Genomic DNA, 17925 nt, shown 5'->3' with positions numbered 1-17925 from the left:
GACGCCACACCCGTATCGAGATGCGTTGCTCCTGTCCATGGATCGACTGTCGATTCGTGACGGCTTTCGGCAAATTGATCGCGATCCCTTCACATCGACAATCTTTTCGGCCGATATCGGCATTCTAATATCACAGAAACAAGCCGTGGGCTTGCCCGTTAAGTTTGCAATTCAGGAGCTGCCAACTTCCATGTCACTGCTCCGAGGTTAATTGGCGCCGCCCGGGTCTTGAGTTGAGTGTGTGGGTGACCACGACTCTGTATTCAATTTACGGTTCACCTGCTTCTCGGCGGCCGCGGGCCCGATTGCCTGTGTGTGTGGTCGACCATCGCTCCTCCCCGTACGTCGCGTCGCGTCTCGTCTTGGTGTGGTGGATGGGAAACACCGAGACAAGACGAGCCAGCGCCCGCGTCTGCGCCCAAACACGCTTAGCTCATGAACTTGTTTGACAACTCGAACTTGCGGGGGAAACGCTAAGATAGCCCCCGAACCACGGATGGCTGACAGGGACAAGCACAACATCAGACACTTTTTTTTTCTTTTCAAAAGACACGTGCCATCTCAGCAACGGGGCATCAGCATTGCTTCCCAATTCAGGGGCAAATCCTACCGTCGAAAATCAGGCCGAGGCTAGTAGTCTTGTAAGATGAATGTACTCGATCAGACCGAACCTTTCCTTGACGATGGCGGCAATGTGTCGCCGCGTTTCAGGAGGGCTCACGCTGACGAGGCTCAGCGAGCGAATGCGGATCTGTTACCAAAGCACTTTTGCCTGTCGCGGTTTGTTGCTCTCGTCGCCAACGAGACAAGCCACGCAGCACTGGAATCGTCCGATGATTGTTGACTTCAAAGGGGCGGGAGTGAAGAGAGTCAACTCGGAAAGGCCGCGCCTTCGTCCCATCAGTGGCTATTCTCGTCGCAGACCCCGTTGCACCTCGGGAAACCAGCCCACGCGAGTCGACAAAATGAGTGTAGGAAACCGCCGAACCCCTAACCAGCCTCTCTTTGAGCGACCACCAAATCAAAGAGTTTAAGCCACCGTTTCGCCACAAGCCATGAACTGGCACGCCAGAATAAGCTTTGCGACGGCACCATAGCCCCAGCAATATCCCTTGACAAACCGGCAACCTAATAACACGATTGTATCCCAAGACTCGAGAGCCTTGAGATTGGAAGCTGCGATTTCCGTTCGACCTCGGATACCTAGGATGTTGTACAGAATGCACAGTAGGGGTTGCACTGCGCAGCGCATCAAATGACGGGGCAGAAAGTCCCATCCTGCCAAAGTCGACGAATACAAGGTCGGATTCCTTTCCACAAATCACAGACCATAGCCCACTTGAACCCACTTGTTTGTGTCCCGTTGCACAATCTCTGTCGCGGGCGGAGAATATTTTGGTAGCAGAGCCCCCCGTAGTCCCCGTCACGCCCGCCGGGCTAGTGTTGTGTTCGACGCGCCGGGTTCAGAAGTCCCCGAGGAGCCTATGCTCTTTTCGTCTACGGGGGTAGACTCCAGCGCAAGCATTCCTTCAGCTCCGCCCGAGTCAGGGCCCCACACCCGCGGAGTCTAGATCGCGGGCACCACACGGCAAGTCCCTCCTCCATGCCCCTCCCCCTTTGAAAGGCACCATGGGAGGGCCTTTGCTTTCTTTGTTCTGATGGAGTCTGGTTGTCGCAGTCTCCGTCGTTAGAAAGGGATACGGACAAGAAGAGGACCCCATCCAAACAGACGGGTTGTTCCATGCCCGATGCAGTCCAGCACCATTCCTTGTTTGCTATCCCGAGACGGCCCCGGGCTTCGTAACGACGGATCCGACAGTGGAAGAGAAATAGGGCAGAGTTGGTCTTCTAATGGGCCGCACAGTCAGCAATGGTATAATGCATTGATAGCCACCACCCTCGGAGGGGAGACAGACAGACTCGAACCAGTGAATCAACTGGGACGGACACCTGTTGTTATCCTGGTAAAGGCTTATTTCTTAATCTTCATTTTAAATGATTTGGTGGTCGTGATCGCGCTGCAACTGGCCGCCAAGGATCACGACGATCATGTTTTTCAGTGTGCCAGTGACAGATGGAAGAGTCGGCACATTCCAAGACCTCTGAAGCCAGGACGAGGCGAGGTGCAGGGGGGGTTCAGTCTTTACCTGCGCCGCTGGACCTCGTTCGCTGATGGGCAAAATAAACCAAATGAGATAAGGTAGTCAAGGTACCTACCTAGGTAACTGTACCTTGCAGCAGATACCGGCCTACGGACACCGAATAGAACAGACATGCATGCGGTAGGCGAGGGAAGGAAAAAAAGATTTGGTGGGTTGACTTCCACAAAATCCCACATCATCATCTACAAGTTAGCGCAGAAAAAAAGCGCAGATCTCTGTTCTCTGGGGCCTGGGCTTTCGGCCCACGTCTCCACTGCACCGTGATGTGACCTTTGTCCAGGGGAGTGGGCAAGACCCACCCACCGTCTCGTTCTTTCCCTCATCGCTGACCCTGGCAATGATCGTGCCCATGTACGAATACACCATGTCTTGGAGCAACTGCACCAAGACTCGAGAGCCCCGAATACCAAACTCCGCAGCCCATTTGCCCCTCCCGCTCCCGGGTAGCCCCTCGCTCTCTCCCTCGCCCTCGCCATCGCCCTCGCCTTCTTCTAATCGCTCGTGGCATCTCACGATACCTTGCCCGCTCGGTTCTTTCGGGTGTGATCTGTTGTATCGCTACCTGCCTTCACCCTCGCCTCGACCCCTCTGTCATGCCCTTTGCGGACATCCACTCTGACCCGCCGCCGGAACATGTACGTTACCTACTTACCGCAACACACACCAGATTCAATATTCTCACTCGCCTCCCACGCGCTCCTAGGCTGCTTTCCGACTTCTCATTGTCTGTTCTCGATATTTTATGGCACCCGGTTGCTCCACGAAATGCAGATAAGGTGGATGCTGTTCGTATCCGCAGTATTTCGACGAACAATCAGAATCAGACACAGGCCCCCCAATTCCCATCGTCCCCTTTCAGTCCACTCGTCGATAATTCCCTCGCTGTCCAGAAGCACACGCACGTAACGCGACAAATCTCAGTGCCACGAGCGAGGTAAAAATACCACTAGCGGCTGTTCCCAGAGTCCAATGCCAGGGAACCCCATATATGCACAGCAGGCACACCAATGCCAGCGGGACAAGGGGGGGGGATATGAACCCACGGTGCCGTTCCCTCAGCTGCTCCGCGGCCGCAGTGTTCCGGCCCTGGACCTTGCCCCATGATCTCCTACGCAGTACGACCATCGCCTACATTCAGCTTGACTGTCGCCGATGCTTGATCGGTACCGAGGCACACGTTGAATGCCTTCACTACCTACCTTACCGCACACTACCATTCGCCCGCGCTCCCGTTCCGCGGCACGGCCATCAGTCTCCTATTCTGGCACCAACTCCTTTCCTCTGTCCACCTTGGCCCATGTACGTGCTACATCTTCCTTGCAGCAAAACCCTTACCAGACTCATCTCCAAACTCCGGGTTTTCTATGCAAGACCCAGGCTCAGCAGCCGTTAATGTGCCCCCTTGGCGCCGCGCATAGTCGAGACCTCCTTGGGCTGCGGTAGACAGACATTCAATTTGATATATCCGTACAACCACCCACGCCGCAATCACAACTGTTTTAGGATGACAGATGGCATATGATTTTTGCACGCAAGCGTAGATACGGGGTATGGAGCAATGATCGCACACCCCAGGCTTCCCTCGAAACCAAGGCCAAGAGCGTGCCCAAGACTTGGACGCCGCTCTCCTTCAGAGGATTCTCCAGAGTGACACGCATCCGGAGTTGCAGAAGCAGCAGCGGCACCACAAGCAGGCCGTGCACCATCCATGATCCATCCAGCTCGGCATGCCATCGTGTCTTTGGGTATGCGTGCGACTGTCGTGTCGGCCGGTAAGATGGCTTGCCACGCCCTTCGACGGCCTCCCACACCCCCCTCGCCGCCACAGATGGAGATACCTGCTCGCTGACAACCTCGAACGCGAAATTCCAAAGGCTGGGCAGGGAACAAGGGTCATTGCCGCTGAGGCCATGCTCAATGCTGCGAGCTCTCTGCTCCCCCCTCTCTCTGCTGCTCGGCCATCAATCACTATCACGATAATACTTGTGTGCCAGAAAATGGTGCACAGCAATGCCCAGTGATGGGATTATTAGATCCTTGCCCCCATCTCGTTGCGAGCTCTCTCTTCTTGTCGCTCAACTTCCCTTAAGGTCATTCGATGCATTTGTGGCACTATGAAATAGAACCGGGGGCCGGGGGGTCTCAAGCAACATTCTTCCATTGAGAAATGGGCAGTCCAAATGTATCGGAAATCCACACCGGCCTGCCAGTCACGTAAAGATTATCGGTTCCGCCCACGGCGTCACGGGATCATAGAAACATCTTTCATCGTTTAAAACACACCAGATATGGCGATTTTGGCGGGCTGGCCCCAATGTTGCACGTAATCACACTCTTCTTTGTCTGGTCCGGGGTCAATCGACCCCTGCTCGCGAGTCAAGAGACGGCGGATCCGGCACCGGGCAACTGCAACAGCCCTCGGAATCCCGATCTCCAGGCCTAAAAACGGAGGGGGCTAGGAAAAGAAGCTTTTCGCCCTCGCACTCCGAAGTTCTCCCAATGTCAATTACCATCGGAGACGGCCGCCACCGGAAATAACACACGAGTATCCTCATCAAAGCAGCATTGTTCGTGGGTTTCATGACTCTACACTACTTCCTCTCGATGAGTTTCTGGAAAAAGGGACTGGACAAAGGTCATTTTAGGAGTTAAGTCAGACATATCCCCCAAGTCACACCCTCCCATATCCCATGAGCCACGCCCTAGCTATGTCATGCTTCGTGTTGATTTCAGCCCGGGACAAAAAATGCAATTCCAATCCCAATCATAGGGACATCTGTTTTCAGGACGCAATGGATTATCAACCTCGCCAGCATCTACGACCACCCCGGCAGGCTCGGCGTATAGCTGGTCAACAAGACGAATGATGAGATATCCCCGCAGACCAGAATCCGTCTGGCCAGCCGCAAAGTGGTTGGCTTCGTTCGGTTTCTGGGGAGGGGAAAATCAATCTGACACACGACGCGGCAGTCATTCTCATGGGCATGGCGTAAAGTCATCGGAGCATAAGGGGAACGCCCTGGATCTGGACTACTTGGTCATTTTACTGACTCATCCGTTTCACGATATGCGTCGGGCTGCGCAACACCCAATGGGCTGTGAGATGGGGTAGAAGGTGCTGACCAAGAATATGAAATGCATTTCAAGAGTTGGCGTCACCATGCTTGACGAAGAGCCAGATGGCATCAAGTCATTCCGTCAAGCCACCGTACTTTTGGCTAGGCCCGGCATACAGCGAGGGGCGTCGCCAAGCTAAGAGATCCTCAACTAGCAAGTTTAGTTTGGTCGAGCTGGGTACATCGAGAGTCATTGGCTCAAACTTCGAAGCACACATTCTCAGCATCGTTCATCTCAGCACCCAGTAGCCGTACCGTCACCAGCCAGCCAATGTACACCTACTGCAACTTCGGGCCTCCTGTCTGCCACCTACCACTTACCAGCTACCAGCTGCAGCTTGCGCTTGCTGCTTCCTGCACTCTGCTATCCGATTTTGGAGCCCAGCGGTACGTATCCTTAGGTACCGAGAAAGAATTGATTGGGAAGATGGACCAAGAAAAAGGAACAGATTCTTCCCTCTAATACCTACTTACCTGGCTACCTGCCCTGTGCTTCCCACGTCTTGGGTACCTGGCCAAGCTGACGAGAGAATACTGGGGTCTGAACCTGCCTGACCCTCCGGGGCAGCTCAATACCCTCAGCAACAACAGCCAGGAACCCTGTGGCAGACTTTCGGCGATGGCTCCTAATTCGAACCTGCCGCCTGTCTCCTTTTGGAAACACCTCCATCTTCCAAAACCTTCCCGACAGGGATTACGGTACGTATCTCCGTTCCCACAGTGCTCTAGGCCTACCCACCCTTCTTTCGCACCAGTACCACAGGGCGCCTCTTTTCAATTCACCCCCTCCCCTTTCCCGAGGCACGACGACGACGACAACACCGACTGACGACTAAGCAAGGCAGGGGATGCGTAGCTACCGAACTTACCGTCCTTCTATTAGTCTCTCACTGACTTCCCCGTCCTGTGTCTTCCGATTCTCAAGCTGCACATTTCCCACTTGTTGGAAAGGAAAGGGGATAGAATGGATAGAAGCAGACATTTAGGAGAGGCGCGTGTGTGTGTGTGTGTGTGTGCTTCTTCATCGACTCCTCTCACGTGGATGAGTGTTCTTTTTGTCATGACCCTCCATCCGTAGTAAATCGCCAATTACTCCTCTCACACCCTCCCGGGACACGTCGTCTGCCTGCCACTCACAATCCAGGCAGACGGACAGACTCCTCCTCTCTGGCTTTTTTTTTTTTTTTTTTTTTTGGTCCAGGTATGCCAATTGCTCACAGACAGCGGTGCACCGCATCCAATCCAATCAATCCATCCATCCCCCTCCCATCCTCACCCTTCCGACCTTCATCCTTCCACCCCCGAACCTTCCTTTTCTTTCCTTGTCCGCTTCACCTCAGGCTGTCGTCGCGTCTCCACTCGCTGCAAATCAGCCCTCGCGCTGACCCGTCACTCAGGTGTCCCATTCTTTTCTTGAGGGCGTACCCCCTTTGCTTCCCTCTTCCGTCGCAAGTATTAAATTCGTCTTTCTCCCGGGAACGGCGCTAAGATCGAACTCCCCCCTCGTCATAAACTTTCATTGGGTTTACCCCCTTCCCTTCCCCCCTTCACCTTTCGCTTTTGATCACTTGCCTCGCCGAGTAGAGCAAGCGCGAGCAAAAGACGAAACAGGAGAGACTCAACAAGAGAAAGAAACACAAAAAAAAGTGCCTTGTTCTCTTTCATTTACCGCACTCCGCCTGCGCTATCTCACCTTTAGCACTATAGGAAATCACGCTACTCATTTCATCACCTAACGCGTGTCTGTACATACGCTCTTACCCTTGAACAAGTAGCAAGCAGCACGTACCTACCTCATATCGACGTCGAGTTCAAGGCAGCTCAAGTATCGGTACAAATCCCAAGCACTCACTACCTACGCGACAGCTGGGACACGAAGAATCCACCCTTCACATCTCTTCGCCCACCCACACACCCACCAGCCCACCTTGCCATCAAGTACTAGCCGAGGCCAAGGTTGACAACCACGCCCCTACTGCCGCGCACACACGCACACGCACCAACACAAGCGTCCGCGCTCACTGCCCACCTCAGTAACACCTCACCTCAAGTCGGCTTGACCCTACCAGCCTTTCCTGCGCTGTACGGTCCCTTCTTGCTGGCTGCACTGCTGCATATACACATCACTCGCAACATACCATTCCATTATCTCTCCGACTGAAGGGGTTTGCCGCTTTGCCTACGTCGCAACAGCTGCATCCTGCCCTGCCCTGCCCTGCTCTCCTGCATCTCTCGCAAGCCAGATCAGACAAGAGTCAGTCGCTTTCTCGGGATTCCCATCTGCCATCTCGTCCAAGGTCAGGTCCCGACCTCAGACCAGGCCAAATCCAGACAGACGCCAACCCCGATCAAAGACAAGACACACCCTGCGCTAGACGCAAAGAGGAACACTTCAACATCCCATCCTCCATCTGCTCTCCACCCAACCTATACCCTCCCTACCTCCCTTCTCCTCAGCCAGCGTACCCGGTCCTACGCCTACGGCACCGTTCGCCGCCTTTGGTCCCGGAACCCATCAACTACACACCACACACTACACACCACACACCCAGCTCGTGGGCCTGCCCCCCTTGCCCTATCTCCGATTCTGACGCTAAGAGACCGCTCGGCCAAAACTCAAGTGGAGAGCCCAGCCCATCCATTCCCTACCTAGCGCACTATTTTAGTGTCGCTCTCCCCAGGCAATACCGTCAACCTCTCCCCAGTCAAAGCGAGCAAGAGACTGAGAGAAAGAGAGAGAGAGAGAGAAAAAGAGAGGCGTCTTTTCCGTGACCTAGCAAAGACAACGCTATCCTTGCCACTTGGAGATCCTCGCTCAGGGCCGTGGTTAGCGACTTTGTTGTCATCACATCTCCATTTAACCATAAACCCGAGCCCTTGGGTGGCCCGCGCTATCTTGGCCGCCGTCTTTATACACCATCGTCGCGCCGCCTCAAGTCTCACTTGATCCCCGGTATCACTCGTCTACTACACCATTCTTCCATCATTCTTCTTTCCATTCTTCAAGTACAAGCCCGCTGCCGCTACTCGAAAGACCGCGCCTCGAGCCAACACATCAGCCATTCTTGAACCCGGAAGCAAAAGAGAAGAAGGAGAAGAAAAAAACAGCAAGGCATCGCCTCCTACGAACCTGCGAACCTGCCGCTGGCTTGAGAACTAAGGACTCTCCGGCCATTCTTCACGATCCCAGACGCTCCGCTGAACTGTAGCATGTTCTTGGTCCCAACGCAACACCAGTTCGTTGACAACCGCGCATCACTACTCTCTTCAGGCTCGCCACAGCTTGGAGGTTCCCGCCCCGAAGCCGCTGCCATCAGCTCGCTTCTCACCTCCATCAGCACCTCTATGGAACGCAGTGCTACCGAGTACTCGCAGTCAGGTTTGCCTTCGCCTTACCCAAGCAACTGCGGCGACACCCGTTCTGAAGGTTCATCTGCAGATCACGCATCTGCTGCGCAATACGCGACCCAGCAGGAGGTCCGCCCTAGCAACTATTCCACCTCGGCGACTCCCACCTCCGAGTACAGCGTCTACCCGCCGTCTGCGCGATCAGGATCCTTCCCTGAACACATTCAGCGATCATACCACCCAGCTAGCAACCATAACGGAAGCAGCGGAGGCATGGCGCAACAAGCAAGCAGTCCGTCTTTGTCCCAGCAGGATGGACGTAACCATCAGGTCCCGATGCCCAAGTCTGACCACGATGTACCCATAGATCCGTCGATAGCGGCGCCGAGTCCTACCTACGCGTACGGGCAACATTCTCCCTACGGTCCTCCTCCGGGTGACATGTCGCACTCCTATCAGCATCCCGCATACGCGCAACCCCGACCCGACTGGACCGGCTACGGTCAACACAGCGCCGGTCCTTTGACTCCCGCCAGTCATGTCTTTCCCCCGACCCCGAGTTCCGCCCCTCCCCAGGGTCGTCCCAACCAGGTGAGTGAAGCTAGCGGGTGATTGGTTTTCTTTGTTTCCTCTTTCGACGTGATAAGGCGGTCTGCGATGCTGGCCAAACCAATGACGAGCCCCTCTTGAATCTCGACGCCTCTGCGTTACATGCTGGAACACAAGTAGTCAGTTCGGGAGGCTATCACTGTCAGCCCGCGGGCAGAGGATGGCACGCGGCACGCACGCTTTCATCCCCAAGCGAGAACAAGCATACTGACGTAACAGTTTGGCAATCAGGTTTATTCTTTCGTTCCGATTCCCGGTGCTCAACAGCACAAGCGACCCCGCCGACGATACGAGGAAATTGAACGCATGTACAAATGTGGTTGGAACGGCTGTGAGAAGGCCTACGGCACGCTGAACCATCTCAACGCACATGTCACCATGCAGTCTCACGGACAGAAGAGAACGCCAGAAGGTACGTGGCTGTGTTTTCGAGTAAAACCGCAATCTTTTCATGGTGGACGTCGCGTTTTTGCGCGCCAAGCCGCGCACGATCCTGGCGGTGCCAATCCCCCCACTTAGGCGAACCATGATTTAGGTCCCGTCGGCCCCAACGTCATGGTCACAAGTTGATCTATATGCGAGGGCTAGGGCACCGAAACCAGCTTGAGGGCAAACCTTGACACTAACGTTTTTGGGTCCTCAGAGTTCAAGGAGATCCGCAAAGAGTGGAAGCAACGCAAGAAGGAAGAGGAAGCGCAGCGAAAGGCGGAAGAGGAACGCCAGCGCCAGGCTGCCGCCGCCGCCGCCGCCGCTCAGAACGGCTCGGGCGACCCTCAGTCCGCAGCCGACGGCACATCGTCGGCGTCCGCATACGCCAGCGGTCGCCAAGTTCAGCTGCCCCCCATTGGCTACCAGCCTTCGCAGTACCCGGCCCCTCCGTCTGCTGGAGGTGTGGCTCAGCAACAACTCCCCGAGTACAACGGCTCTCACATGTACTCGACCAACTACCAGCCCCAGTCCCCCTATGGCCAGCCTAATCAGAGCATGTACAGCTCACGTGAGTTATGTTACCGGGGATCAGCCGAGCTCGGTGGGCTAACTGTACAGGCAGATAACGGCGCTCAGACGTCTAGCCATTGAGGCAGGCTGACTTTGTATCGGGAATGACCCAACCGTAATCGATGGAAGGGAGAAAGGACTTGTACATTATCGGGTTTCCTTCCGCACGACAACAGCCACTCATCCGCACATGTCCATACTACGAACTTTCACCTTTGTCTCTTTGGGTTATTAGACGCGCGGCAAAATTCTAGTTTACGAAGCGACATCCGACTCATCATGGCTTCCGGATTCCCACGTTTCGATCGAGTACACGCACAGCATGATTCCGATGCGGCACTTGGCCATTTCGACTGACGTCTCGGGCAGATCCGCCTGAGGCTTATCCAATTGGCATCGCGTCACGATGCGGTGTTCCACATTTTCCTTCGGTTTTCTTCACCACATAAGACGATGCATGGGCAACGGCTTTTTCCTAGGACCGGTGTGGTTTCTGCATTTACGAGGACGGCTGAGGACAGTCATGATCTGACGAAACGGGTGGAGGCTCGCTTTGGTTGGCCCGCTGAGGCCTTATTTTCGGGGACACGGACGAGGCACCTTCGCATCTTGACGAGCCGACTTCGACTTATCACGCAACCGACAGACATAGCAGCGCATCTCGACTTGCCCCATCAGGCAAAATCGAAAGCTTTGCGACGCTATCCACCTGGTCGAGGTTGTAGAGAGGAAAGAGCAGCATCTCTAGGAGTCGGGGAGCGTTTTTCGGTTCACCAACTCCATCCATTGCAGCCGACCCCCTTTTTTTTCTAATCAGACTTGGACCCCTCGAGGGAGATGGTGGTCTTCTCGGACGGCGATAAGGAATTTCGGAAAACAGGGGATTTTTCTCGGTAGAGTGCGAAAGCACAGGATTTGGCAAGGACGGACCTTTGGAGTAGCCGAGATACCTACACATACACGGACGTTTAGGGCGTCGACAAGTTGCGTTTGACAGTTTGAGATTGTTTTCGTAGTTGCGGAAAGGGAAATGCAAAAAATCCTCCAGCAGCATATAACCATATCCATTAAACCTAGCCTGAAGCATGAGGTGCCGAGAGAAGTCTACCCCAAGAGAGGCGGCTGCAGCCGAGTCGCCCGGGTTTGGACGAACACGGTGTGTAATGTGGGGCCGAGGGTCAGGAATGGAGAAAGCTTAGCAGACGCTGAAGAATTAGCGTGTCAAACCGGGTTGCTGGGGTCGTCAATGCTGGTGTCGATGCAATGACGCAGATGGCGAAAGCATGGTACAGAGAGAGGCCTTGGTGGCGGTGGTGACACCATTCCGTTGCGAGTTTAGCCCCGAGTATCTCTGTCTGGTCCATGTTGGTGGATGTATGTATGGGTGTGTGTGGTTTCTTACGTGCATAAGGCTGGCTGGCTGGCAAACAAGCATGGATAAGAGACAGGGTTCCGTCGGGAGCTCGATGTTCATTCGCCCTGGTAGTTTGTCTATCTCCCCGTCTGTCTCTCCCACTCTCTCTTGTACTCTCTCTCTCCCCTCCCCACCTTGTAACACAATGTTGGTTGGTGTTTTAGTGGGTTTCGTTTTGCTGGTTAGCGCGTCTGATGCAGAGAGGGCGGGTGAGGCGATGGTGGATATCCTGGCAGGCAGACAGGCAGGCATCTGTCGGAGAGAAACGATCTTTGTGTAACTGACGCTACGGGACCAACATTAGCAGTGTGTGCGGATGTGTGTGTGTAAGGTGCGAAGGGATGGACAAGAGATGTGGATGTATGCATTGTGGTGTATTTCTGTATGTGTTTCTGTGTTGGTCGGAGGGAGACGTTTGTGTTGCCTAAGGTGCGGGCTGCTGCAGATGGACATCGTGACATGCCCGGATGAGCAAGCCAAATATGCCCCCAAGCTCATGTTTGTTGACAATTGGTGTGAAGTTCACTGGTGTGTTCTAATGTTTCATTTGGTTTGTTTGGGAAGCGACGAGGTGTAAGTCGACAGAGACGGCCGAGTCGAGTTGGCCGGTGGTGGAGAGAGGGTTTGTCTGATGGAATGAGTGGCTTTGTGTCGGTGGACCTCCTCTGGCGGCGGGTGGGCGTGATCCAACTAGTGGTGGGTAGGTATCTCGACAGGCCCTAGGAACGTTGAACTTTGGACACACAGAGTTTAGGACGATGAAGAGAGGCAACGAGTTGGGAGTGGAAGGGGGGCTGCAATTACATGCACACGAACTGGGGAGCGGTTTGTAGTTCATCCCATTATCGATGCGGGCCAATGAGACCGGCGATCGTGTCGTCCCCCGTGGAGACACAACTTCAAGGGCGCGGCGAGTCCTACAGTCATATGTGCGGTGGTACGGACGTGGCAAGGTCTTCTGTGTAAGTGTGTTTGCTTTCCCATGTATTGAAGTTTGGCGCCCGAAGAAGGCGGGCGGTCGGTGGGAGGGGGGGTTGTCAGTTGAGGTCAAAACATGGGTTGTAGCTATTCTTTTTATGCTTTTTTACTTTGGAGTTCCGGTATACCGGTCGCGAAACCATGTGTGAGGTGTATACGCAACCAGGGAGAAGAATGGGGAGAGGGGAAGAAGGAGAGAGAAAATGTATGTGTGTATGTGTGAGTGGAATGCGTTCCTGTGTACCGTCCCGCAGCTGCTTAACGGCTTTCAGTTTTTAAGATTTCCGTGCTTAGTGCAACCGAGTCGTCGGGGTTGAGGTGGTTTCCCACCACTCCTTGCCGCTTGCTACCTTGGTAGTTTTTTACAGTAGGGGAAAGGCGGGGTGATTTAAGATCTATTTAACGTATCAATTGTCTTGTCTTGTCGAGTCAAGTTTGTCGTCTCTTAATCTGTCTTATTCCCCCTTTCCCTTTGTCCCCCTTTTATGATTGAGGTTGCTATACTCTGCTGGGTAGGTGACCTTGGCAGCTGTGGCCCTAAGCGACATAGGTTTTTGAGAATAAGAGGAGTTAGGCCGGTCCCTTGATCTTCCATTTGTTGTGGAGGCTGACATGAACCCTCTAGAAGAACGGGGACGGGCAGGGGAGGGACCGGGGGGTTTGCATGCCGGGGGTGTGGAAGGTTGGAAGGCTTCTCTTCTTATTTCCTTAATCCTTGGTGCCGATGATACTAGCGCTCGTGTTAGTTGGATGTGTTTAAACCACATCTGTACACGTGTACGGATGAGCTTAGGCTTTTGGCCCCCAACTGTAACGTCAGGGACTGAGAGAGGGGGGGGGGGGGGGGGGGGGGGCTTGTGTGGTGTTGAGATCCCGAGTTCCGTTGCGGAAGCGTGGGAAACGAGGTTATCGCTCGGGGCGGGGCGGGGAACGGTTTTGCAAACTGCTCGTTGACTTGAGACGGACGGGACGGAACGGAAGGGGGCTTGACACAAGACGGAGGACGGACGGCCAATCGGACTGTGGGCTGGCTGGGTGCTTTGTTTTGGATGTAAGCCACGACCAAGCGTGAGCTCATGGGCTTTAATAAACCAACGTCTGGGCTAGCTGAGCATGTTCCACAGTCGTCGAATATATACTTATTGATATTTACTGTCATCATCCACTACCTCTTTTTGGGACACCAGTATGAGTGGGTGATGTTCATCAGACAAGACGTCTTTTCAGAGCTGGTCCTGGCCGTCTGGAACGGTACCGTCGAACGCCGCTCCACTTATCACCATCGTCGTCGTTATCACCTTTGCGCTAGCTGCTGCAAAAGGTGCTGCTTCAGCGCCCGAACCGCCTGAGTCTCTCGGGCGACTGACTGCCTTGCATTCCACTGTCTCCCTACCTACCTTAGTCGTACCACACCCAGTTACCCCATGCTGCTGCATCCTATGCCCCTCCTCTGCCACGCCTAATCTTACCAAAGGTTACACATGACGTAGTCTGCAGTCGTATGCAGGCGTCTCGCCAGCCTGGGACATGGTCGGTCGCAGCGGCTAAAGAATGCGTGCTGTTGTCTTCCTCCTTGTTGTTGTTGTCGTTGTCGCTGCTGCTGCTGCTGCTTCCACATTGTCTCGAATGGAAACGATCTAGAGCGAATAAGAGGGGGGGAGATGCATGGAATGAACAAAAGGGGCAGGGGCGGATTGGTGGCCGGAGGATATTCCATCCTCCGGCCGGTGCGAGGGGAAGGAAGAGATGGATGGATGAGAAGGAAAGGAAGGAAGGAGCGAGGAGGGCCGGGCCAGCCAGGCAATCATAAATCTTGGTTGCTGCCTTTGCAGGGTCGCATTCCACGATCTTCCACTCTCCTTCCTTCCGCTGTTCTTGGACCTCCAGCTACAACAACCTTCCTGCTGCTCGAACCATTCTCCCGTTCCCTTGTTTACACACCCTTCAGCTATTGACATATATTCTCTCACAGAAACCAGCCTGAGGCCACTTCAGAGCTTGCCAGGCAACATCGAGCCTGTCTGTCGTCGCGCGTCGTTCGTGGTTTCCTTGAGTTCTCCCATTCGCAAACCTCTGCTCACTCGCACATCATCAAACCTCACTTCGCCGCCTTCTTTTCGCAACCTATTTTTCTTTCTCATCAGAATCATCGTCAAGACTTTGCCTCGCGACCGTATTCTGTTACGACCTGATTGATACATACCCCATCAGACTTGGTCTGCATATTCCCCTCGCTTCTTCTATTTTCCGGCCAAGTCTGAACTTCGGACGACGGTGGGGCAACTTTTCATCCTCTTTCAACAAGGAGGGAGAAAAACCCCTCCCAAGGAAAACCATGACCTCCGGCGCCTCCATCGACGCCCCCATCCGGCCCGCCCTCCTCAAAAACTCGGGCCTGCCAAAGTCCGACTCGTCCGTCTCCACCACGGCTTTATCTTGCAAATCCATCCGCGTCACCGGCGCCCATCCACTCGGCTCCCTGCACGTTCACCAACCCGCCGACTCGTCTCTGTCGCAAGAAGTCGCCATGAACCCAAACACAGCCCCCAACGACGACGACGAACCCCCGCCTCTGGGTCCCATCGACTCTCAGGATGATATCGCGACCCGGCAGCCGTTGCCCCAGCATGGCCACTCCCTGGGCGGCGGAGACATCGTACTGATCATGGACCTGCCTGCTCATTTCACTGTGGGCTACGACTCCGTCTCCTTCACCGCCCGCGAGTTTGTCGGCGTCAGAGACATCCCTCCCGGTCCGCACTTCTTCTGGGTGTCGGAGACGGAGGCCAGCACAACGCGATGCGGCTTCTGGGTCATCAGCTCGGCCACAGAAAAAATCCACGTCATGCAATGGGACAAATTCAACGAGGTTGTCGGCGAGCCAGCTAGCCAAGTCGAGGCCCGCTTCCAAAAGGATAAGATCCAAGACATCTATCCCAAGCTGGCACCTTATCAGTTCCGCGCCCTCAATGCCACCGTCAAGTCGGTGGCCTCAGGTTCCTCGAGCCCCGAGCCCGAGTTCGCAAGGAACACCAACATCTGGCAACAGCTCACGAACGCCATCTCGGCCCCACTTCTGAGCAGAATTACCGCCCGCAAGGCCGGCGACTGGGCTGTGCACACGTCGGACCGTGTGAGGGGCGCCCTAATGCTTCCCGCCGAGGTCGAGCTCGAGAAAAGGATACCCAGTGTTGTCGCAAGCACAGAGTTGAAATTTACCTTCAGCCAGGGCGCAAAAACGTACGATGCGGAAAGTGTCGGCGCCGCACGCACCGAGCAGGCAGTCGATGCGACGGCTTATTTGATGTCCACGGCTATCAGTGACGACGACATCGTTGGGGAGCTGCAGTTTGCTTTCATCGTCGGCATGCATCTTGGTAATGAAGCCTGCATCCAGCAGTGGTGGCACATGCTGGTTTCGGTCGTCCTGAAGGCCTACACCCTGCCCCTCCGGCGACCCGAATTGGCCCGCTCCCTCCTGCAGACAATCACAGCCCAGCTTGTGTACAACGAACGCTACCTTGATGGCTCCGTGCTCGACTACGGTCCGTCATACCCTCGTGATCTCCGCATGGCCCTCATCCTCTACAAGCGACGCCTCAACGAAGTGCTCCTGACACTCAACTCACTGGCCACTCCCGAGCAGGCTGCCGTTGGCCAGGCCTTTTCTGAGCTCGAGACGTGGGTCTGGAAGTTTGGATGGGACATCAGAAGCGACTATCTTCGAAAGGGCAAGACGATGCTTGAGGACGGTGAGGAGGTTGAGCTCGAGATGGACGACCTCGAAGCTGAAGATGAGCGTGGCGAGTTTGCCGCCACGGTGGTCGAGCTGGATGAGAGCGGAAAGCAGAAGGATCTTGTCTCGTGGGATTAGGGCTCCGGGGTCAGGCGCTGGTTGGAAGCAAAGGAAAAGCGTCGTCGGTTCTCACAGCCGTGTGCCAGAAGCAGCATCGATATTAGCGATCCTTTCTTGACACCTCTGCCTCCAGTTGGAGTGAGGCCGCGCCGTTTCTCTTCTCGGAGGACGTCAATTATAGACATGGTACGACCCAAGTCTCGCAACTCAACTCTGATGCAGGTTGATTTCTAAGAAAACTGGCATTGGGCATAAGGGCATGGGCATTCAGTATTGTTATGAGCATGTGGGATTTTCTAGCGGGGAGTTGCAGGTCTTTTCTTGGCTTCTTGGGAATTGACTGGTCTGGCCGTGTTCCCTTTTCTGTCTTGGCTTTTGTTCAGAGTTGAATGGTTGGGCTCAAATTTCCAAAGGCTCTGTCTGGTAAGGCTGGCGCGGGAGGGACAACGTGGGGTGTGCACATGGCTTTGCTGGACTGGGAGGCTGTACTCTGTATGAACGAAAACTTGAATAGGCATCATATCCTTTGAGGTCCGTCAACCTGCTCACTTTTGCTATTTGGGTCCGGCTTTGGCACTTGGGTTCAGCAAGGATGGTGGTTCCTTCAAGAGCTCCTCGTCCTTCACCCAGCACATGCCCCCGATTAGAGACGACGTCGTTTCTTGGACCCTACTGATGGCTTTGTGTGAAACCCAGCCCCTTGATCTCCTTCTCCTCTACCCCAAGGTCAGGCCATTGCTCAGGGAGAAGCGCAAGAGGCAGGCAGGTAGATTAGGTAGCGTACAGCTCACCAAGCCTCTCAAACAAGTCCTCACCTCCCTTCGTATCGTTGCGCTGCCTTGCACAGACAGCAAAAAGGGCAGTGCGCCTCACTCGCCCTGGCTGCAAGTATGGCTTGGGTTGTCGGCAGGCTGAGAGTGACGCACGGGACAAGGGAAGGGCGATCGTCGACTCACTCATCACTGACCCCATACGCACTTGAGGAAAGGGGCAGTCGGAAAGCCGCCGAGACCGCAGCATCCCGGCAGCCGCCCTCTCGCAGCCAGCCTCGCTGTGTTCTGCCAGGTAAGAGAGGCCCCTCCGAGTTTCCAAGCCGAAAGCCGTTCCGGTCTGCCGGAAGGAAACGGCAGCAACGCCGTCGTCTCTGGGAATCGGGGAAGCCAGGGAGATCAAGCCCCGCTCCCATACATTGGTCTTTTGGTGGAATTGGGGGGGGGGGGGGGGGGGGGGGCGAGTTTGGCAAGAGGGGCAGGGAGAACCAAATGGAGGGGAGAGAGAGATAGGGCGCAACCCACCGGCATCGAGCTCGATGGCCTGACGAGGTCCCGGTTACTTGCTGTCTGCTTCGCAATTTGCCCTGGTAACAGCGCGGACTCGGAGACGAGTAATGGCATTAAAACGACGATGGGACATGGAGGACCAGTTGAGCAGATTGTGTGCAAT

At 54.9% G+C, this 17925-nt stretch overlaps 3 protein-coding genes across 3 annotated transcripts; 2 read left to right on the top strand and 1 right to left on the bottom strand.

Annotated features, from left to right (window-relative positions):
- Nucleotides 1–6740: 6740 nt before the first annotated feature.
- On the top strand, nt 6741–11333 carry CDEST_00217 (Putative Zinc finger C2H2-type, C2H2 finger domain transcription factor CON7). The gene is made up of 4 exons (XM_062916376.1): nt 6741–9217; nt 9455–9647; nt 9879–10232; nt 10287–11333. Exons 1-4 carry the CDS (start codon nt 8489–8491, stop codon nt 10313–10315), a joined length of 1305 nt encoding a protein of 434 aa, XP_062772427.1. The 5' UTR covers nt 6741–8488; the 3' UTR covers nt 10316–11333.
- Nucleotides 11334–13007: 1674 nt separating this feature from the next.
- Nucleotides 13008–14430, bottom strand: CDEST_00216 (uncharacterized protein). The gene is made up of 2 exons (XM_062916375.1): nt 13593–14430; nt 13008–13449 (listed from the first exon to the last, which is right to left on the bottom strand). The coding sequence occupies exons 1-2, from the start codon at nt 13786–13788 to the stop codon at nt 13082–13084; spliced, it is 564 nt and encodes a 187-aa protein (XP_062772426.1). The 5' UTR covers nt 13789–14430; the 3' UTR covers nt 13008–13081.
- A 1-nt stretch (nt 14431) lies between these two features.
- CDEST_00215 (Putative A1 cistron-splicing factor, AAR2, AAR2 domain superfamily) lies at nt 14432–17151 on the top strand. Its single transcript, XM_062916374.1, has one exon. It carries the CDS (start codon nt 14962–14964, stop codon nt 16498–16500), a length of 1539 nt encoding a protein of 512 aa, XP_062772425.1. The 5' UTR covers nt 14432–14961; the 3' UTR covers nt 16501–17151.
- The last annotated feature ends 774 nt before the right edge of the window (nt 17152–17925 follow it).

Source organism: Colletotrichum destructivum, chromosome 1 (genome assembly GCF_034447905.1).
Source record: "Colletotrichum destructivum chromosome 1, complete sequence".
Lineage (NCBI taxonomy): Eukaryota > Fungi > Ascomycota > Sordariomycetes > Glomerellales > Glomerellaceae > Colletotrichum > Colletotrichum destructivum.
The sequence above is the reverse complement of the archived record's forward strand: the minus strand, read 5'-3'. Positions and strand labels throughout refer to the sequence as shown.